This window comes from Talpa occidentalis, unplaced genomic scaffold, assembly GCF_014898055.3.
Source record: "Talpa occidentalis isolate TD23 unplaced genomic scaffold, MPIMG_talOcc4v2.1 talOcc4.8, whole genome shotgun sequence".
Classification (NCBI taxonomy): domain Eukaryota; kingdom Metazoa; phylum Chordata; class Mammalia; order Eulipotyphla; family Talpidae; genus Talpa; species Talpa occidentalis.
In genome coordinates this window covers 20,198,580-20,222,439 of record NW_023605194.1, presented here as the reverse complement: position 1 = coordinate 20,222,439, position 23,860 = coordinate 20,198,580, and the positions used below count along the sequence as shown (strand labels likewise).

Genomic DNA, 23,860 nt, shown 5'->3' with positions numbered 1-23,860 from the left:
GCCATCATCCTTTAAAGACCTTGCTTTATAGAAGCTTCTCTCCACCAACATCTTTCTCTCTATTTTCCTTCCTTTAACAAATATTTACTGAGCATTTGCCATATTAGGGCTGGGTCCATAATTATAAACAATATGTTCCTGGTTTCTGCTTTCATTGTACTGCAGTCTCGTGGGGTTGACAACGCACAAGTGATCCCATAATAACTATAAATTGTGACAAGCGCTAGGAAGAGTCTGAGAGTGTTCTCAGGGCCTGCAGGTTGAGGAAGAGCTGACCAGGAGAGGTGAAATGAGTTTTTCAAAGACAAAAGCTTAGGTAAGAGTATGAAGAGCAAGGACATACCATGGTTTAAGAGAGGAATCTCCTTTCTCCCCTGACTTTGATGGTCTCTCTTCTGCTTTTTTTGCACCCACCCTCTTAAGAATTTCCTTTCCACCAGAATCTTTCTACCCTGTCTGCCTCTTCGTACAAAGAAAAATCTACCACTTTTTCCTTATATAAAAGTTCATCAACACAAACCCTAAATGCTTAGGTAGAGAAGAGAGAGAAAATGTGAACTTGCACTTTGATTTTTCTTTGATCCCAGAAACTCTATAGAAAGTCTCTGAGTCACTACCTTTTCTTTGGCTTCTCACAGTTAACACTAGGATTGTCTTGTCTCTGTGATCTGTCTTTTCTTCCTGCCAGAAGTGGGGAGGCCTCAGCACTCTTTGATGAGAAAAAGGCTCTTGGCATTTCTCTTCATTCTCTATCTCTACCCCAGGCCACCCTCCAGTCCTGGCCTCAGGCTGAAATCTTCCCCTTGCCCTCCAGAGATCCTCTATCATTAGCTCCTCTGTCTGGATCCTGGGAGACAACTTATATGAACTACATCTTGTCCTCTGGCTACTGTTTATTTGGCCAACAAGCAAAATAAGATTAGAGGGCAGGAGGAAAGTGATATTAGGGTATGGATCCTTCCCTATCCCTCCCTGTTGAGCTACTGTGGATGGAGTGCATCATTTTGAAGGTAACAAAATTTTCCCCAACTGAGAACTACTGGCTTAGAACAACATTAATCTAATCTAATGATATCTATTTTTTAGTGGTTTGTGCTAATGAATGAAAGGTGATAAACATCCAGAAGAACAGAACACACAAATGCTGCATTTCTTGTGAGGCAGCAATTGCTAGAGGCCATTTCAACGTCCCCTGGGAGGGAACTTCAACTTATCCTCCAATCTCTACCAGACCTGCTCTTGCCCCATCCTCTTCCTCCTTCCTTCCTGGCATCCAGAGCCCATTCTGCTCTCTCTCCCCATAAGCTCGTTTCATCGTTATCCCCTCTCCCTTTCTTTTATTTTCAACCTTCCTCTTAATGGATCCTGTCAGCATTTATTATTTATTTTTAGCGTATTTATTTATTTTACAAAATAAAATAATCCTTGTTCATTTTTGTACAATATTTGATTTCTCCCCTTACTTGTAATCCCCATGAAAGTCCCACCACCAAATCCCCCGGGAACCATCACCGTAGTCTCTTGTGCTCTTCCCTCCCCTGTTTTGTCTGTCAGCATTTAAATATGCTGGATTATCTCACCTTTTTATTCCCCCAAGTTTTTATTTTGGAAATTTTCAAACTTTCAGACAATTTGCAAAAAGAATACGATGAAGGGGCCTCCCCGGTGGCACAGCGGTTGAGCGCTGGGTTGCAAAGCTGCCTGCAGCCTCTGCAGCACCGGTTCGATCCCCGGCTGCTGGGCTAGGGTCCCACATGGTACAGACCTCTCCTGCCACCCGCTGCTCCCCTCAGCAGTGAACTTCATCAGTCTGCCTGTTCTGCTCTCCACTCTGGCTCTAGTGAATTCTCTCACCCTCCAGTGCTTCTGACTATATCTCAGTGCTCGTATAAATAAATAAAATAAATCTTAAAATATATATATTTCTTAAAAAAAAAAAAAGAATACGATGAATACTGTTAACCCTTCACTTAGATCCACCAATTGTTAACATTTCACCACATTTGCTTTAGTAAGTTCTCCCTCCCTCCTTCTCACCCCACCCTCAAACACGCACTTCTTTTTTTCCTAAGTCATTTGAATTAGTTGCAGATATCATTACATTTTGCCCTAAATACTTCAGCACGTATCTCCTGAGAACAAGGACATCCTCATTTTCACAACACATTTATCACACTCAGGAAATTCAACATTGAAATAGTTCTATTATTTAAGACAGCACATACTCAGTTCCCCCCCCTCCATTTTCCCACTAATATCCTTCATCGCTGTTTTCCTCTCCCTCTCTCGCTCCCCGCCCCACCCCGGCTGCAGGTCCGAGGACCAGCCATTGCATTTACTTGTCATGCTTCTTCAGTTTCCTTTGAAGTAACATCTCCCTTCTTCTTCAATAAAACAACTTCTACCTCTAACCATTGTTATCTCTTCTTTCCTTCCCTTAGCCCCGTATGCTTCATAAGGGACGAGCTGTCTCCCGTTCTCACTGTATTACAGCGTCTGCCTCCTGCCAGATCTTCCTTCTCCCTCTTGGTTCACTCCATCTTGGGCTCCTTTCCCACTTCCTTCTCTTCTACTCGTCCTGTAAACCTCCAGTTTCTTCAGAGTCCTGATCTAGACCTGCTGCTCTTTACATTGCTTTTCTCTGTGTGATGCAGCCTTTCCTGGGGGACTTCTATTGCCACCTCTACACAGACACAGCCTTCTCTATAGCCCAGGTATTTCTTTCCAGCTTCAGTTCTGAATCCCTTAGTGCCCCCTCAATGTCTATAACCATGTGGAAGTCTCACAGGCACCTTGAAGCAATATATCCAAAAAAGAACTGATTATCCTCCCACCTCCCGTGCCTTCTATTGTGTTTCCTGTCTCTAAAAATGGCACTCCTCATTCATCCTTTCTCCTGAGCCAGATACCTGCAAGTCATCTTTGACACATCTTTTGACATCATCCGTGACATATCCAATCAATCACCAAGTCCTGCAGCTTCTATCTCCTCAGCCTCTCTGGAATTTATCTACTTCTTTCTGTTCTCACATCTCCCTCATCAGGCCTCCATCTCCTCTCCCAGGAATATTTCAGCAACCTCACAATCTTTTTCCAGCCTCCAGCTGGGAAAAGTGATTTTCAAAATCCAAGTCTGACCATGTTGCAGAGCTCAGTAGTTTCTTACAGCCCTTGGGATAAAGACTGAATTCCTTAATTTGGCCAATAAGCTGAAGTGAAACCAAAAAATGTTATGTAGCTGGTAAGGCACAGGCACTGACCTCACCCCGCCAGTGTATGCTACTAAGAGCTCTCCTACAGAGACCCATGCTCTCGTCTCCTGCAGTCTCATCTAGCACCACTTCTCCCCAAAAGTCACACTGGTCTTGCTTTGGATCTATGTAATATCAAAATTTTGGTTACCTTTGCTTGGAACACTCCAAAATGTGCCCTGAAAGAGACTGACTGCTCTACCCAGATAAGGATAACATTGGCCTTGGACAGTTGGAAATCTGTTGAGGGAACGTAATCTGGATCATAATCCACAGTTAATAATGACTCCTACTTAGGCACAAAAACTTAGAGCTCAAATGGGCTCAGCAAACTTTCAGAAGTAGGAAACAGACTCTTGACCTTTTATGAAGATAAGCAAAATGAGGGGAAGGGAGTGACAGTCTTTATTTAGCCCCTAGCTACAACACTGTCTTTCCTGCCAACTGAAATATAGACTACCTTTCACCCCTCCACTGAACCTCTGGACCCTAGAATTAAGCCTATCATATACTAAAGTATATGAGTTTTAATCCCTATTTCCAGTCAGCCTTGAGCTTTGATTGTCTGTCCTTGGAAAACAGGATTTAGGTAAGGGGGCAGCCCTGCAGGGAAGGGGGAGCAGTAATTCTAGAGTTTGAAACACAAGTTGGGCATGGAAGGGACTCTGGATAGCCAGAGGTCAACAAGGAGGCACTGGGATGTAAACTCTACGGAAGTAGTCTCAAATCTGGCTGAAGATTAGATTACCTGGGGATTTTTTAAAATTACCACTGCCAAAGAAATCAGAATTCCTAGAAGGTGGAGCTTGGGCATCAATATTTTAAATAAAACTCCTCAAATGACTTATGTGCAATCAGGGTTGAGAACCCCACTGGGTATAGGAGAGGGGTATACCATAGGATGAGAAAAAAGTGCAGTTATGTGTGGAATATTTCTGGGCCTAGCCTGCTATCTGGTACAAGTACACACTGTGGGGGTGGGGTTAGACAGAGTGGTATTACTTGAGAAGGGCATGGTTCTTGCAAGTTGGGTACACTCTAGAGAAGGCAAACATATAGATCTGTAAAAAAAAAAAATGGAAGGTGTAGAAAATTAAATAATAATAATTTTGTGTGTAGTGGAGTAGGGTGGTAGAAATGAAGACTGTCACTGTCTTTCTGTACTGCTGATTGACACAACATGGTCCAATCATGTGTCCTTAAGTCTATGAGCCAGCATAATCTAAAATATGTATTCCAAATATATGCTCACTCAAGAGGCATGTAGGAGATTGATCACCACAGCACTACTGAGGGGTGACTTGGAACATGGAGCTATACCATCAGACTATAATGCAGCAGTTAGAAGCAACAGGTTAAATGTATGCATATCAACATGAACAGAACTTAAAACCATAGGTTCTGGTGCAAAAGGTATGAATCATAGTGAGATAAATAAAACAATATTACACATGGGAATTGAAAATATAGCACACAAAGCAATATCTAATTTGTAAGCATCTTATAAACAAAAGATAAACATTACCTGTGGAGGGAGGGAAAAGAGCAGGCTTTGGTGCTGAAATAAATAATGATTTTTTAAAAAGTAAGATATACATTGAAGAACTTTAAAAGATGAGTAGTGTTAAAAAAGAAAGAAGAGGTCCAAGATGGAGTTGTTTATGCCAAGCCCCACCAAGTCTTAATACCTAACCTAATTGCAATTTCAGCCTTTCTCAAAAGCAGAATTTTAGTTCAATCAGTCCAGAAGTTCCTGGTGGGCACTAGTGAGGTCATCTGTAGGATATGACCCTCTGCTTTCCCCTCAGAGAAGGTAACTTTACCTAAACTAATCTTCCTTTTTATTTTCTAGTAAACTTGTTCCACTCTTTCTGACTATGAAAACCCTCCATGTTGTACATCTCCTTATAGGGGTTTCTACTTGCTAGATGAGATGATGCTCAATTCACAAATAGTTTAATAAAGCCAATTAGATCTATAAATTTATTAGGTTGAATTTTGTTTTTTAATGGTAGGAAGGAAGAGGAAAGGGAAGTTTTCTACAACAACAAATGACTCCAACAAGTGAAGGTCAAGGGGCAGGAGTGTGCTGAGCAGGTATAGGAAAGAAAAAGGTCTGATTGGAAAAGAGGGGCATATTAAAGTGGGAAATAAGGTCAGAGAGATAGGATTGGATAAGATTATGAAAATCTTGAAATTCAAAGGATAAAATGATAAAGGAGATTAAGAACTAAAAAAGGATTGAACAGGGGAGAGATATGATAAAAGTGAAGTCTAAAAGAGATTAAAGAAAAGGTGAATAGAGAGAGTCTGAAGCCAGAGAATTAGTTTGATGGTGGTAAATTAAGAAAGGTGATTGTAGTCTGGAACTAGTAAGAGACATTTTGATAGATTAATGACTGAACGAGGACATTAATGAGTAAGGATGAGTGAGAGTATTCTGAGGTCTTAAACCAGGATAATAGGGGAAGAAATTAAGTCCAGTTGTAACAGATTTTTTATGCTGGAAATTCAGTTTTCCAATAAGGTGGAGCTTTAAAGGTTTTAATGATTCAGTATTCTCTTTGAGTAACTGCCATAAGCATGCTCAAGGTGCACTGATTTTAGAGTTGGCAGATATCTTTGTTTTCCAGATGACACAAGAAAGGACCAGAGAGATTTAGTCAAACAAGTAACCAGAGAAAAAATGGTGAGAACCATACCTTTTAACTTATAATAGAATGAGTTTTCCTATATGATGTTGGATGTAAGTGGCTTGAAAACCAAGGCTACTCATATTTGTATTTCTCAGTGTGCGTGATCATGAGCTGTCGATTTTCAAGAAAGAAGCTTCACCCTTTCTGTACCCAGCCCCTGCCAGCTCAGTTTCAATTCATATGCAATGAAGTATTTAGCTGTTTGGGTTTCCAAACAAAAACTCCTTTTATTTGTTTTCTTAATCCTTCCCTCTACATGACTGGACAAAGTGATTCACTGTCACTGACTGCCAGCTTCATCAGGCAATATATTCATAATTCTCTATGGATAACAAAGCAAATGACTTCTTAACAGAATAGAATCTTAAGAGTTTAAAAGATCTTAACCTCCTACTCAAACTGAAACTCCCTAGACAATACTCCTGACAGATGACCACCCTGCCTCTTCATGTTTTCAGGAATGAGACAGTCCATTTCCTATGTCAGGACAGTTCCCATGAAAGCTCTGAGTTTGAGTCCTATGTTACTGCAGTGCAGTGCAGTGAAAACAGCACTGGCCTTAAGTAAAGCAGACTTGGGTTAGAATCCTGACTATGTAACTTGTTGTATGACTTGCATAAGTTATTTATCTTAATCAGTTTCATTCACTTCACCTGTAAATTAGGGATAATAATATATGTTTTATAGTTACCATGAACATTGGAAATTACAAAATGTAAAATGTCTAGCACAATGCCTAGCACAAAGAGCTAATAAAGTGATAGATGTCATCATCACCACCATCATCATCACCATTATCATCATTATCCCACCCATTGGTCCTTTTTCAGAGTAAGCATTCTGCAATAATTCCTCTCTTGGTTATCCTGCCTTTGGCTATGCACCTGCATGGCTTTGTGGAACATGTGCCCATAACTAAAGGAAGTGCTCCAGGTGTGGTCTGAGGGTTTCAAAACAGTGTAAACTCATAAGCCTCTCCTTCCCAGGCACTACTCTTTTTTTTTTTTTAAAGATTTATTTATTTATGCATACAAGAACTGGGGTACAGGCCAGAAGCGTGAGAGGACTCACCAGAGACAGAGTGAGGAACAGAACAGGCAGGCTAACTGAAGTACACTGCTGAGGGGAGCAGCAGGAGAGTGAGGAGAGGTCTGCTGCACCACGTGGGTCTCCTCCCTGGCCGGGGATCAAACTCATGCTGTGTCCCAACCCCTTGTGCCACGAGGGAGATCCCCCCCGCCACCACCACCAGGCACTACTCTTTAAGTTGCCTAGAACTGCTTTAGCTTTTTTTGACAACTCTGCCACATTACCGACTTAGTACTATAAATTAATTTTAAGTCTTCTCTATTTTGCACCTGTATAGAACTTTTTTTATTAAACTCAAGAGTAAATTTTTTTTTTAAAGATTCATTTTATTTATTGCATAGAAGAACTGGGGTGTAAGCCAGAGATATGGGGAATGAGAGGATTCATAAGAGACAGAGTGGGGAGCAGAACAGGTGGATCTACTGAAATACACTGCTGAGGGGAGCAGCCTGTGAGACAGGAAAGGTCTGCTGTGCCATGTGGGCTAGCTCCCTGGCTGGTGATAGCTTGATAGCGCTGAGACTTTAATCCCATGCCACCATGGAGGCCCCTCAAGAGTAAAGCTTTTTAATAGTGGAAAGTTTGTTATGTATTAGGTATTGTGCTGAGTTCTGTAGACATAGGGATGACTAGGAAGAGTACCAAATACTAGAAATGTAAGCTCCCTGAGACTGGGTTTTCCATGTTCCCCATTTCTTGGGTTATGTGTTTACTGTTTGTTGAACAAATGGATGAAATAGTTTACAATGGAAAATTTTCTGAAAAGTGAAAAGGTATTTCCTTAACTCACTTATCACTTCAGATGTTTTAAATAACTCCAATTTGTAGCTGAAACCTAGCGCTTTTTTTCCCCACCTAGGGTAGGACCAATTTCCAAAATAAATTAGTTTCTTTCAAGGCCAAATTATATACTTACTGGCTTTGTTTGGTGGACAGCCATTATATACCATCACTGAAGGACTTTTGTAAGTACTTGTTTGACCACTATTGCAGGATTTACATTCCAGGATTAGCAGCAGCAGGGCATACATTGTGAGCACAAAACATCAGAGAATTTTCCTGGATAGAACTCGTTCTATCCAGTCCTGACTTGGTTGGGAAGAGGAATGGGAATGGGAATATGGATGATCACCTAGGAGGACCTTGAAATTCTGCATTGGTTAGGTGTCCATGGACCCAGCGCCTCTGGATCGAAATCCGTCCACAGACGCCCGATCGATGAAATTTCGGCACGTCCACTGCTCTAAAACCTAGGACGTATGAGTCCAATCACTTTTTCTCAGTATTTGGGTTACAAGTGAGGCACTGATCGCCATCTTGATGTCAAATGCCAGGCAAGCCGCCACAGGCGTCGCTCCGTAACCACGGAGACACCTGTGCCCCTCCCGTTTCTCATCTGTAGTAGCTGTAAACTACGATTCCCATGAGCCGATTTTCTCTACTTGACCGCTACTTGTCTGCATCTGGCTTCTCAGCAACAGAAACGCTGCCGCAGTGAACTGCGGGAATTGCGGTTCGTGGGATGGGCTCACGTTCTGCTGCGGGAAGCTCCAGAACTACAAATCCCGGCAGCCAGAGGCTTCACGCATGCGCACAAAGCAGCCGGGCCTCTCTGGCCGCCCTCCGCCCCTAACCCCCTGCCGGGTCTTGAGAGGTAAGAGAGGGCGGGGGGAAGAAGAGGAGGCGGGATCCGGGAGCTGCGTTGGCTGCGGCCTGGTACCAAGGGGGCGGCCCCGGCGGTGTGCAGACCCAGCGGCCCCCGGCGATTATGGACCCGGCTGAGGCGGTGCTGCAGGAAAAAGCGCTCAAGTTTATGGTGAGGAGAAGGTGCAGGCTGGGGAACAGTGGAGGCTGTGGCGCTGGCGGCGTCGGAGCCTCGGGCCTGGGCCGCTTGCCCGCCGGAGGAGGGGGCAGCGGGACCCTGGGATGACCCAGCGGCGGGGGAAGCTGAAGGGACGGGACCTGAGCTCCGGGAAGGCGAGAGGGGGTGCGGAGAGGACCTGGGGGTGGGGGCCGCAGTTCCGCCATCTTGTGGATGAGAGACCAAGTGACAGCGGGAGCTTAATCGGGGAGGGGGCTCTGGCGGCGCGCGGGGCCCTGGAGGGAAGAAGCGTGGGGACAGTTACTAAAGAGCGGTGGAAGCCCGGAGGAGACACCGTGAAGCCGCTGGCTGAGCCTTCCCGGGTCGGGGTTACGGGTAAGGCCCAGGATAGTAGGTGTATTCGGGAGTGGGGAAGGGGAGCGTGGAATAGTGGGGGGAGATGTTGGGGGTAGCGGGGGCAGCGGGCTGGGCTGGATGTAAATGGATCTAAGGGTGGTGGAGAGAGAGCCAGGGCTGCTAAGACTTGTAGTTTTGTACTAGGAGCAGGGAGAGAGAGCCATTGCCTTCAGGGTGCAGTATCTGGCCAAACTAATGTTGACAAACTCTGGAAGAGGAAGAGGCCTTACTTGGGTACATAGGACTGGAGATGGGGACGAGAGCTATGGTGACAGTCTTTAGGAAAGGCAGTGTTGACTGTGAGCTAGGATTACAAATGTCAGGAAAAGAAATACATACTTTACTTTGAAAGGAGAGGCTAATTATTGTAACTATGCATTGGTGAAAAAGCAAGATGATCATTAGTCTGGGAAACGGATACGGGAGATTGAGGCCAAAATTAATAACTACCTAGTAGGGTAAAACAAAACAGTGCTAAATGTAGTAAAATGCATAGCTAATAGATAAACTGTGGGAGCCAGGTGCTGTATCACTTTCTGGGAAAGGAAAAGCAATGGCGATTAGACACAAGATTCACAAGAAGTGATAAGTGGAGAAATTCAGGAGATAAATGGGGAGATGTCAGGTTACTTAGCAGTTTTAGGTTTAAGTACAGTGTGAACTTGGATTTTGTTCATCTGTTTAAATCCTTTAGAACATAATTCTTTAATTTTGTATCATGCTTTTCTTTTGCAACACTTTTATTTGGCAAATCTGTATAGTCCAATATTTGACCCTTTTAATCTGATACTTTCTTGTATATCTTAGGTGTAAAAACCAGACTTTGTGCTTACAGCTAAAGAATGATGGTGTGCTTAGACTCTTTCTTAACAGGTGGAGGGACATTGATAATATTTGCAGCCAAGTCTTACTTTTTCAGAAATTATTGTAAATTGCCACGCCAAATCTTATTTCTTTGTTACATAGTTGTTATTTTGTGTCTTGGCCTGAAATACCAAAACAAATCTAAATATGAACATGGACACTAACCTTATTGAATTTAGTCTTTAAACTGCTCCCTTTATACAAGAATACTTTTTCAGAGACTGCTAAAACTTAAACTTTATATCGTAATTTTTTGCTTTTTTTTTGTATTTTGTATCAGTGCTTTCAAAACCAGTTAAATTTGAGTGTATCATTTTTTTTTTTAGCAAAATTCCATTAGGCCTGCCTGAGGAAGTTTATTGAATTTCTGCCAGTGTTAAAATTCTAGAATATTAAGGGGAGACTTCAAATTTTCTTTTCACTTTAGGAGAAAAAAAATTGTTTTATATCTACAGTCACCTTCTAGATTTAAGTCAGAGAAGTAGCAGCTGTTTTTTTTATTTTCCTACTTAGATGTTAACTCAGTCATAATCTTGACACTTGTGTCAGATTTATGGAATAATGTGATTTACAGATCATAAAGAGACATTATGAGGTAATCTTTACTCCCCATTAGACCTCAACCTAGGAACATTCCCAGCTACTATCTCTGCTTTGTACCAGTCAGTTGTGTTTGGATAATGGTCTCCTGGTTGAATTAAGTGAATCTAGTGATGGCCATATAGTAGTTTGAGTCACTTTCCACAAAGAAGAGACAGTTGTTCCCTTTAATTTCAGTTATTTTCAAATATTTTTGACCCCTCCTGTTGTTTTGGCATCTGTTTGAGAAAAGATCAAGTGGAAGCGGGTTACCAAGAATGACACTTTAATAACTGAAGCAGAGAATGGAGAGTTCAAGATTGGGTATTCTTTTTCAGCTCGGTTACAGTCTTACTATGAATCTGAGTAAGTCACAACTTGCCTTTGGTCCTATTTACCCAGCTATAACATGTCTGTTTACTCAGAGTCCATTTTAGATAGGAAGGTATTTTATTTGTGTTTGTATTAATTAGTACACAGTACACATGGAAGGACTATTCTTGTAAACAAATAGACGTTTTTATATAATATTTGGCTTTGGTTTTCCTTATCCTTTGCTTCATTTATGAATTGTGAATAGCAGTTTTTGTGTGGATGCCCTGGTTTCCATAGTTTTAAGAAAATTTGTTTAAAATGCCATGTTGGCATTTTAACATGGGTATAGTTCATGAATTTTGCTTATTACTGCATTAATGTAGTGCTTTGATTAGGAGTTTTACAATAAAATCTTAGTAAGAAGACTACTAATTCAGAGTTGAGCATAATTTACACATGTGAAAAATAGTCCAAGCAGAAAGCATGTTTAACTTTTAGAAACAGATGATAAAAAAAGTAGTAGCATTAAATAACCTGTATGCTAATATCTCTCATTTGACTTAAGAAGGTCCTCAAGGGCCTTTCTTAATACTTAATCAACAAAATTATATAATTCAGAAGCAATAAATGGGAACTGGAAGAGGACCTGAGAAGAGAAATGAAAATGACTGCAGCAATGTAGGCACATTTTACTAAAAATATATAATATATAATAGTATATAATATATAATACTTTTTTTTTACCAAAAATATATGTTATATTTTTTTTTGTAAAATGTGCCTATGGAAACCAGGGCATTCACACAAAAACTGCTATTCACAATTCATAATTGAAGCAAAGGATAAGGAAAAACAAAGCCAGATATTATATAAATACGTCAATTTGTTTACAAGAATAGTCCTTCCATGTGTACTGTGTACTAATTAATACAAACACAAAATGTTTTGTATATGTGTAATATATAATATATATATATTATATATATGATCTCAAGACAAGTTGAGGGATGAAGTTGATGAGTGGATTAAAATGTCCCCAGAATGTTAGAACTGGGGAGACATTTGAAACTTGGATGAAATAATTTTAGGGCACATAAAATAGTTTTTATAGAGTTGCTAAGTCACGCAGTATAAAATCTCCCTCTGCCCCACCTCACCAGGGTTTTCTGTTTCAGTTGGTATGGGCTGGGGTGCCAGCCTGACTGCAGTGTTCAAAATGACCACGTTATTATTATTTTTTTTAAAGATTTATTTATTTATTTATACAAGCACTGGGTACAGTCAAAAGCGCGGGAGGGTGAGAGAATTCACCAGAGCCAGAACAGGGAACAGAACAGACAGAGTGACAAAATACACTGCTGAGGGGAGCAGCGGGCGCGGCAGGAGAGGTCTGTTGCGCCATGTGGGACCCTTGGCCGTGGCCAGGGATTGAATCAGCGTTGCAGAGGCTTTGGGCCGCTTCGCAGGCCAGTGCTCAACTGCTGCGCCACCAGGGAAGGCCCTGAAATGACCACATTCTTATAATTGGACCACTGGCTGAAAGTGAAGCTATTGCTAAAAACCTTCAGACCTCCTTTCTTCACATGGCCTTTGGATTTCATTAAAGTATGGTTGTAAGAAGGAACATTCTAGGCCATAGTAAATATAAGCCAATCAGCCAGGTCTCTTAAGTATAGGTTTTTAAATCTAAGAATGTCACTATTGGTCAGACAGTCAAAGCCAGCCTAGAATCAGAGAGGAAATAATCTTTACTTATAGACAAGACTCACATGCATAAACAGAGGGGGACTTTGCTGGGGACCAGCCCTTTTGAGATCTACTACCATAAATGCTATTCCAATTGGTTGTTTAGGTTAAAAATACAAATCAGCCAAATCTGTGGGTGATAACATTAAGAATGTTTGGGGGCCTCTTTCTCTTTGAGGTTGACTTCTTATGGAACTAACATGATCTCCTGAATGACTTGCCTTAATAATGTCACTGTAGAGATAATACTGGGTGAATTATTATGACTCAATACCTTTTCATATTTGCTTGAGAAACATGTATCTAAAAGCAAGCGATTGCATTTTAAATACTTAGATTTTTCACTGTAATAAGCTTTGCTTTAAATCAGTAGGATTAATTATAAACTGGTTGAATAAGCATTTCAAACTATTTTAGTTTAAGTTGTTAGAGTTTCTGTGGATCCTTTACCTGTTCCCAGTTTAAATTAGCCTTCACTTTCTTTTCTGGATACACTTATACAGGAAATGGGGTATGAAATTACAAATTACTGATGTCTTTTTGCTAATTTTTTTGATACATGTTTGTCATAGATGCATACAATAAATAATTGGCAGTGAAATTACTAAATTTGTAGTAAATTTTCTTCTACTTTGAATGATTGTCTGCAAATTTTTATTGCTAAGTTAGAAAAAGAACTTTTAAAAGAGAATACTTGTTGTTCTATAAGAATTTTTCTCCCTTACCAAAGGGAAGGGGGTATATTGTGTGAGATCTTCATTACATAGGGATAAAACTGTTTTATGATAAATGGCAATACAATTAAAAAAGAATGAGAATGAAGAAAGAAAAAAGAATCCTTGTGGTGTTAAAATATTTTAAAAGCCCATCTCCTCTTTTTATTTTTTTTTAATATTTTTTTATTTATACAAGCACTGGGTACAGTCAGAAGAGCGGGAGGGTGAGAGAATTCACCAGAGCCACAGCGGGGAGCAGAACAGGCAGAAGGACCAAGGTACACTGCTGAGGGGAGCAGCGGGCGCAGCAGGAGAGATCTGCGCGCCATGTGGGGCCATGTGGGACCCTCGCTGGCGGCCAGGGATCGAACTGGTGCTGCAGAGGCTGTGGCCAGCCTCTCAGCCCAGCTCTCAACCACTGCGCCACCAGGGAGGCTCCATCTACTCTATTTTAATACTGCTTTCTATAGGTGTGTGATAAGAACTCATTGAGGATGAAATAGAAAATATTTGCCAGAGTTTTAACAACTTGGTCACTTTTCTTAATAAATCATCATCCTAAAATTATCATTGGAGGGGGTGAGAAATCTCTATGGAAATGTCTATCAGATCTTACAGTTTCAACCAGTGTTCTACAAGATTTACCTTGTACTTGGGGGAACTCTAGATAATTCCCTTTAGTCTCCCAAAACCCTACTGAGACAGCTAGAACATTTTACAGAAGATTTCTGTGATAACAGTGGAATAGATACTGAAAAAAATGTTGAACCAAAAATATGATTTGTCCCTGTGGCACTACCATTCTAGTTTGTGAATTGCCTTCATAGGTGGCAGGATGGGAGATAGGGAACAAGGCAGTAAAAGCCACAGAGCCAGGAGAGAGAATTACTGCCTGCTTAAGATCATTCTGTTGTGTTGGAATTTGCTTCTGAGGTCTTGTTCCTTCACAAGATTTGGCTTTTCCTCCAGGTATCCTTCTTTTCCTGTTCCAGGCTTAAAACCTGACTAGACTGTGTCAGTAACAGGATTAATACAGTAGAAAGTGGGAGAGTTGTGTTTTTTTTTTTAAATAGTCAGCCATGAACAGCAAACAGTATCATATATTCATTTGTTTAGTGTTCATTCTGGGCTGTTCTAAGTGTACTGTTCAAATTTTATCCTCCTAGTAATCCTTTAAGATATATTCAGCATTATTGTTAACCCCCATTTTTCAGATGAGGAAATGGATTCTATAATGGTTAAGTAGCTTGCAAGAAGACACTTTGCTAGCAAGGTGCCTGAGAGCAAACCCAGGCTTTGTGATTCAAGATCCTCATTTACATTGTGTTTCTGTCCTTGAAGAGCAAAGAAACAATGAAATACTGCTTTGCTAGTCAGATGGTGTTTGGAGTGGAAGGGTTTCTGTCCAGAATTACATATAAATTTGCTGATTATTTGAATTACAGAGGAAATGAAGACTTTATGGTTGTCACAGTATCATTCTATGAAATATATATTGCTGTGTAATAATCAGAGAATCTCATGGCACATAACAATAGATATTTTTATGAATATGTGGATTTGCTAGGGATTGGGTGATGTTGACTGGGCTAATAAGTTGGGTGACTCTTGGCTACTCACACAGGACTTTTCCACATTATTCTGGGACATAGACTAAAGAAAATAACTTCCTAGGCAAAGTTCTTATAGCTAGAGTGACAGTATAAGAGAGCAAGTCCAACTGTTCAGGTGCTTTTCAGTTGTTGGTTACATCATACTTTATATTCCATTAACTAAAGCAGGCCACATTGTCAAGTCCAAAGTGAGGGGGCAGGGAAGTATATTCTCTGCCCATAAAAGGAGTAGGGAGGGAGTAACTTCCATAATAATCTACTGCAGTAATAATAATCTAAAATAATCTAGTGGGGCCTCCCTGGTGGCGCAAGGGGTTAAGATGCAATTTATGAAGCGATCCCCTGCCAGGAAGCTACCCACATGGAGCAGCAGACCTCTCCTGACTTGCCTGCTGCTCCCCTCAGCAGTGTATTTCAGTCGACCTGCGTGTTCTGTTCCCCACTCTATCTCTGGTGAATCCCCTCACCCCCTGTACCTCTGGCCTGTACCCCAGTTCTTGTATGCATAAATAAACAAATCTTTAAAAAAATAACCTAGTACATTTGATTTATAGAAGAATGATAAAATACTATGACAACCATTATGCTTTCTTTCTGCCCTCTGTTGTTAGAATCATCCTTACTAGCACTTTCTTGTTTTGATTACTGAATAATACCTATTAATTGGATACACCCTGAATCCAGTTTAATTTAGCAAATATCTTTGCATCATGCAATGTAGAAAAAAAGGCACATAGAAATAATTAGAATCTGCTTTAATCCACAGTGATGCCCTGAAAAGTTTATCATTATGGCAGAGCTACTCTATCCTTGGGAGAGATAAGGCATATTCCAGTGGCATTTGTAACAGTTTCAGTCAAGATCATACATAATATGCTAATAATTCCCATGGTAGGTTAGATTTCTTCAATTCCCTCTCTGTATCTAAACTTTAAAACTGCAAAGTTATGGTGCTGATATCTTCAGGTGTCTGGGAAACTTCTGGACTTTCCATGAAATGTCGTGGAGATAGACATTCAAGAATTGTAGCATGTGGATAGTGATTTTGCAGCACAGATACATACATTCTTATACTCAGGAAGTAGCACACTAAACTGTTCATGTGGTTATTTGTGAATTGTTGAATTATGGGTAATAAAATAGTTAGTGGCATCTGAAAATGTACTAGTAAGCACACAAAAAAGCATTACTTGGGTATGACTGTATCTATACTAGCACCCCAAATGAACACCTGTACTTGATCATGGATTATAGTGTAGCAGGTATACTGGTGGGCTAACAGTGGTGGTTTGAACAAGTATCTCACTCTGAGCTCATTTTCTTCACTGGAAAATGGGCTATTGAAGTTAAAAGAGGCTCCCCCCACCCTGTTAACTTTAAATTTAAATTGCCATGTGTAATGTGTTAATTCATAATTTACACCATAAAACTACTATGTGTATCTTAGATTTTCATTGGAAGTTTAGGACTGTTGTTCCTAAATTGTGCATGATAGTTGGCATGCAATGTGATTTGATAAAAATATGATTATAAACTGAGTGGCAGCACAGGCAGTTGAGCTCAGTGCTGTGAAGCTGTCCGCAGCCTCTGCAGTGCCAGTTCAATCCCAGCTGGGTGGCGAGAATCCCACATGGTGCGGCAGACCTCTCCTGTCTTGCCCGCTGCTCCCCTTAGCAGTGTATTTCAGTCAGTTTGCCTGTTCTGTTCTCTGCTCTGTCTCTGGTGAATCCTCACCTCCCCCCACCCACCCCCCAAGCATCTGGCCTGTACTCTGGTTCTTGTATGCATGAATAAATAAATCTTTAAAAAAAATAAAAATAAAAATAAACTGAGTCAAAACTATTAAGGGAGTTGGAGGGAGTGAAGATACAATATTAACGTTATCTTGTAGCATGGTTGCTCAATTTTTGTTATTTTTTATTAAAGTAACAGGTTTATAATATATAGGTTTCAGGTGTAGAGCCTTGTAAATCAATATCTGTATATACTATATTTCCACCAGAAGTCTAGTTTCTATCCTTCCTCATATAGTTGATCCCTTTACTCACTTTTCCCAACCCCTCTACCTCTTTCCCTTCTGGTAACTGCTATTTTGTTCTTATAGTCTGAAAGTTTGTTTTTGTTTTTATTCATTCATCTGTTTCAATTTGGGTTTATCTGATGATATTAAATCTTCATTATTAGATCCAAGTCATATATTTTTGGCAGAAATAATGTTGCGTTTTACTTTTGCCAGAAGTGATGTTGTGTTTGACTTATTGCCTCCTCTTGTGTAAAACATGATTTTTATTTGCTTTATAATCTTGTTTACGTGATTAAAATGGCATCTACCATTCTCATATCATGCTTTGACAAATGTTTATTCCAGTGTGTTCTGACCAGTGTGTCTAATAGGGAGATTGGGGGAAATATGGTAGCTAGAACCAGAGAAAAAATAAGGCCTTATGGGGAACATAACAGGAAGGAGCTCAGTTAACTGGACTCCAGAGTAAAGGCAGGTGATAATGATTTTGTAACAACATGGATAGAACTGGAGTAGGAGGTATGCAAAGAGAAATAATAATTCAGAGGGAGAATGTGTGCCTTAGTTCTTGGTGCCTTTATCTATTGGGATCAAACACAAAGATGTCATCATCCAAAGAATCAAAAGAATGGTTATAAGAATAATATGCCTTAAATTTAACATTCTGTGGCTTTTGTGAATATTTTAAAAAGGAGTTTGTGCTAATGATGTTGCTGGTTTTTTTCAGTGAAGTGCTAGGTACTGAAACCAATATGCTAAGTTTTAAGAAAGCCCAATGACAATGGCGATGAGTGACTGAAGAGTATTTTTTCCTGTTGCCCTGTGGTCTTACATAGAACACTTGTGATTTTTAATAAACTGAGGAGGTAGATGAATGGGGAAAAAAATCTGGTCATCCTGTAAATTTTTAAAGAGATTTTATTTATTTTTGCATAGAAGAACTGGGATATAGACCAGAGGTACAGGGGGCGGGGGTCAGAGGAGTCACCAGAGACAGAGTGGGGAGCAGGGCAGGCAGATTTACTGAAATACATTGCTAAGGGGAGCAGTGGGCGAAACAGGAGAGGTCTGCTGCACTATATGTGGGTCAGCTCCTTGGCTGCAGACCGAACTTGGGCCATTGCAGTGGGACTTCCGGATGGTAGTGCTGAGACTTAACCCCTATGCCACCAAGGAGGCCCATCCTGTAATTTTTAAAAATAAAGCAAAATAAGTGAAGAAACACTGATGTTCATCATGATCATGACCAGCATTTACTAATCTATTGCTGGTTTGATTTTGAATAATTTGCTTATTCAGAGTAATAGTTTAGATAGAGGAAAGAAAGGCATTCTTTTGAGTACTATATGATTTGGCCCCCTTTTACTACTACTCCCTTCTTCATTAATCATCCCAAAAAGCAGTCTGTATTATAAAGAAACAAAGTAAATGATTGCTAATTAAATGTTTAGTGTTTGTTTTAGTTGGTTATTAGCTTGAGGTTAAATATGTTTAACAAGTAAATATGGACGAGTTACTTGTTTTTACACTTTGAATACATACTTGCTGATCATTGATATGTTATTCCCATTTTGTGAAGCTGGAATATAATTTCATTATTTTTAATGGCTGTAAAAGTTTACAGTTATTGAATCATTGTTTTGGTGATCTTAGACAGTCACTACTTTCTTTGATACCAAGTCCTCAGTTAGGCAATAGTTCTCTGATTATAACCTGAGAAAGTAAAATCTGCTCTGAAGTAGTTTCTAGTAATATGTTGCTACAGAAGTAGTCTTTTTAATAGTTACTCAACTCAGATTTAGTATTCTTTGTAAGTTAGAAAAGGTGACAAAGAGAAGAAGATTGATGCATCTGTTTTTTGAATCACAGCTAGTTAAAACTGGACTGTTTAAAAGTTAGTCAAATGAATTAATCAAAAAGAATCCTGCCTTTCCAAATCCTGCTTCTGAAGATTTTTCATACTCTCCAGTCATATAAAGATATGGTATTTTGAAAATCAGAATGATTACATTTCCTTTTATCAGAGTTTGAGAATAGAAACTCTATGCAGGTATGTGTCATCTTTGATTATATCATTGTCTACTGGAAATAGTCTCTTCAGCTGACACAAATGGAATGCATCAACAAACAAATCCTTGTTATTTCATATAAGGTCATGTTAAAAAGTATTTTATAGGTATTCTTAAATGTGCTTTTACCAATATCTTGTTGAAAATGTTAATAATCTTAAAGCATTTATATTAAAAAGAACAATGATGATTATCTTATTTGGGTCTGTTTCTCTTTTAATATATCATTAAAGTGTAGTAACAGTATATAAAAATTCATGCTATAGGATCAACTGAGACTTTGATTTAAATATATTATAAATTATACATGGGAGCCTGCATAAGATACTACATAATTTTTTTCCAAAGAAGCTTCTTCAAATGGTTCTGTTAAGTGTAGGAATGTTCTGATGATTATCTTTTTAATTAAAATGAGAAATCTTTGTTTAAAGTGGCATTCTTTTTTTACGGCCTGTTACAGTCTCTGTAACAATCATTTCTTAAGTCTGAACGTTTTATTTCCAGGAATCCATTTATATAAAACTATGTTTAGACTTAATTAAAGAACGATTCTTACAAAGCTTGTAAATAGCCAGGAAAAAAGGGACCGAAAATAAAACTGACATTCACATTTAACAAAATGATTGTTACAAGGTATGTAATAAGCCATAAAAATACAATAAATCCCCTTTTATAAGAGTTCATATTTTTTGATCCTTGTTTTCAGAGGTATTTAAGAAAAATATCAAAGCTCTGCAAAGTGACATCTGTTTTTGCTGAATGGACTAGTAGTAACTTTTTCTCTCTATAACTGATAATACAGAAGTTCTACCTGTCTTTTTTAGTGTGTTTTCTTTGAGTTACCTTGTAATCAATTTAGATTGGGATGTAAATTTCTTTGGTTTTATTTATTTTTGTTGCGATGACATTGGTTTACATTGTTGATATTTTGGAAGTGTAAGACTCCCCCCCTTCAGTTGTAGTAAAGTTTCCACCGTGAAGTGGTGGTGATTATAGTCACCACCATAATCCATTGTACTCCCTTCCCACTTAGTTCTTGTCCCTCCTCACCCTTCCCTTCTGTATTACCTCAGTTCTGTAATCAGCATTCAAGGGGTAGTCTTTAAATTTGTGTCTGTCTGACTCTTGGGTTTCTCTATATTAGATATATAAGTGATACCATCCAATATTTATCTTTCTCCTTCTAACTTATTTCACTTAGCATAAGCCCTTCCAGCTCCCTGACCAGGATGTAAATTTTACTTTTACATTGTGCTGTAGTGAAAACAAGAATGATTCTCATCTCACACTTTCAATAGTCATAAAACCTTGGGTAAGTTACTTTAATCTCTCTGAGTCTCATTTCCCTTCTTCATCTGGAGAGTGATGGTAATAATGCTTTTTACTTCAAAGAGTTGTTGTGAGGACTCAGTGAAATTATAAGTAATAAAAATATTTTGGAAATTATATAGAGCATCCAAACTATGTTTTTTTTCTCTCTGGTTTTGGATAATGGCAGTAGTATTAACAACAAAATAACAACAGTAAAAATAGCTACAAACACTTATATAGCTCAGTGTATAAATTGGATGATTCTACGTACTCTACATATATTTACTCAGTTATTATATGTCTCACTTTATTAAATGTTATTTTCTCTAATTTAGAAATGTTGAAACTAAGGCACAGAGGTGTTAAATTACTTCCTTAAGATCATATAGTTGAATAAATATGGTTTTGAAAAGAGGTAGGGATAGAAACAATCTTTTTCAAATCTATAGAAAGAGTGAGGAAAGCATAATAATTACTTATCTCACCTAGATTTACCAATTGTTAGCATTTTGCTGTATTTGAATTTTTCTCTCTATGTGGTTATACTTTTCCTTCTAAATCATGAAATGTAGATACCATGATATTTCACCTCTACTTTAGCATGTATTTCCTAAGAGCATTGTCTTTCATAATTACAATGAAACAGCCCAACAAGAAATTTAGCAGTGATAACATTTTATTACATATATATAAAAAATAGTTCATTACTTTATAATTTCTATCTTTAGCAGAAAACACTGCCAAAGCTGCTTGAAGAATTTGGCTTAGTTGTTCATTGCTGTGGCAGTAAAAACTATCAGAGTTTCCTGGAGGCTTGTGCTTTCCATTTAGCAGAAGAGGGTGGAACCTGAAAATTTGTGTTTCTAACTAGTTTCTTGGTGATGATAGTAGTTCTGGGAACAAACTTTGAAAACTGCCATGGCTTCTGTAGATCTTTATAGCCAATATTTTGCTCTTGGTTTTGTTTGCTTTTTCTGGTAGACACAAGTGTAATGTGGATAGAGTATAGTGGATTGAAGCTTGTATTAGTTGATTTTGATAAATGTTGGGAAAATTGAGGCAGTTGGCTAAATTACAGAATAAAATCTCATTAACCGCTAATCCAAAATTTACGATGTTGTAATTAAAATGTCTATAAGCTATTTTATTTTTATTTATTTTTTAAAGATTTATTTATTTATTTATACAAGAACTGGGGGTATAGGCCAGATGCACGGGAGGGTGAGAGGATTCACCAGAGACAGAGCAGGGAACAGAACAGGCAGACTGACAAAATATACCGCTGAGGGGAGCATCCGGTGAGACAGGAGAGGTCTGCTTCATCATGTGGGATTCTCGCCAACCCGCCGGGATCAAACCCACGCTGCAGAGGCTGTGGACAGCCTCAGAGTGCGGCACTCAACCGCCTGCGCCACCAGGGAGACCCTAAGCTATTTTAAAACATTGTACATTTATACTTGTTAAATTTTCTTTACTTAGTGAAACACCGACCCCTTAGTTTTGACTGAGTTAGATGTCCATAGTGTGGTGATTTTAGGTCTTCAGTGTTCATACATTTCAGCAACTGGGTTCTTTTTGTTTATTATTTTTCAAAAGATTTATTTTTACTTATTTATGCATACAAGAACTGGGGTACAGGCCAGAGGTATGGGAGTGAGAGGATTCACCAAAGACAGAGTAGGAAGCAGAACAGGCAGATCTACTGAAAGACACTGCTGAGGGGAGGAGTGGGCCAGACAGGAGAGATCTGCTGCACCATTTGGGTTAACTCCCCAGCCGGGGATTGAACTCTGGCAATAGCTTGATAGTGCTGAAACTTTAACCCCTGTGCCACCAGGGAGGCCTAACTGGATTCTGTTTAGTCTGTGCAATTAGTAAAACTAAATGGCTCATTTGTTACATTAAAGAGTTATTCTTACTTCTACAGAATTTGATCAGTCTACCCACTTCCCTTCTTCCCACCATGTGAAATACTATAAACATCAGAGAGAAAAGGATGACCTTAATATTTGCTTCCCAGACTAAATCACAGCCTTGAAGCACTTACTTCCTTCTGAATAAAAAGTTTAATTTCACGCCCTGATTAGTGCTAGTACGTGCAGGTGGATATTTATTTTATGCAGCTAAACTGATCTGCCTTTGCAAATTACTTGCCAGTCAGTAGAGCTATAATTTCTTATGAGTAGTATTAAATTATAGTCTTCATTAGTAAGTTTTGTGGGTTTTTTTTAAGCGTATATTTTTGAGGTTGGTAGTACAATCATTCACCAAATTTTGGGAAGACTAGGATTTGACTGATAGCTTTTTTTCAAAGATTCATGGATTGATGAATTTGGACAAATAGCCCTATTTTATTACATTAAGCAATAGGAGAGAGTGAGATCTTGTTTTTCCATTGATGTGAAAATGTAATCAGGAACTAGAAAGAGTGATTATCTATCGCTTCTCGGCCTTTTGGCTCAGATCAAGTGTAGGAAGAGTGATATTTAATACTGGAAAAGATCAAAGAAGAGATTCTCTTTTTTTATTGAGAAATGCACTATATTATAGTTAAAAATGAGTGTTTAGATAGGGTTAGAAAGTAAGGAGACAAAGTAAGGGCAAGACAGAAGATTTTGAAATTGGAGGGCACTATTATTAGCTACTATGTCAAGGCATAGCATATGCACTCAGGGCAAGGTGTCTATATTATGCATACTTTGTGTGTATATATATATATATATATATAAACAGTATATATGTAAATTCACATTTCAAATACTTGTTTTAATACTGTTTCTTATTCACTTATTAATAAATGATTAATTTAATACTGTTTTTAATCTCTCAAAGTGATTTTTTAAAGAGCTTATACAAGGAACCAGAGAAGATTAAGTTCTTAAATCCTGGGCACACTACCTCTTTTTTTTTTTTGCAATAAATTAAAAGAGAACAAATGAGGTGGGATACCACTGCCGACCTGTTTGTGTTATGGAATTCCCAATATTCCTTTGGAACAATTGATTCATAAGTAACATTTGACTAATAGCAGATCAAATGAGGGAACCAGTGTCAATCTATATAATACAAATGAGAAAAAGGTTTATTTCTTAACTATCTTAATTGAATAAAAGTCTGATTTATCCCCCTGTGCCTTAAAGGATCAGCTTGCCTCTTAATATTTTTGTAAGGCAAGAGGTGGAAATCTGTGATTAAAGGCACATTAAAAATCTCTTTCTAAAGTAGAGGACTCTGCTAATTTTATGCTAATGTATTCTTTCACTCTGGAAAAATGATTAAAAATGGTATCTTCCCAAATCCAATTTCTAATGACTGATGGAATGAATCTTTATAAGTCACTATATTGTATGTTGAAGTATGGGAATATGTT

General features: G+C 38.8%; 1 protein-coding gene and 2 pseudogenes across 7 annotated transcripts in view; all 3 read left to right on the top strand.

Moving 5' to 3' along the window:
- The first annotated feature begins 6,863 nt into the window (after nucleotides 1-6,863).
- Nucleotides 6,864-23,860, top strand: part of BTRC (beta-transducin repeat containing E3 ubiquitin protein ligase) — a 165,408-nt gene continuing 148,411 nt past the window's right edge. For 2 of the 7 annotated variants that reach the window (XM_037497135.2, XM_054690503.1), the window contains exon 1: nucleotides 8,699-8,852. In XM_037497135.2, coding sequence (XP_037353032.1) covers nucleotides 8,805-8,852 — 48 coding nt within the window. In that variant the 5' untranslated portion in view covers nucleotides 8,699-8,804. The other 5 variants (XM_037497132.2, XM_037497130.2, XM_037497129.2 and 2 more) reach the window with 5 other exon arrangements.
- Nucleotides 8,963-23,860, top strand: part of LOC119234059 (probable global transcription activator SNF2L2) — a 28,450-nt pseudogene continuing 13,552 nt past the window's right edge.
- LOC119234989 (U2 spliceosomal RNA) lies at nucleotides 22,929-23,055 on the top strand (annotated as a pseudogene).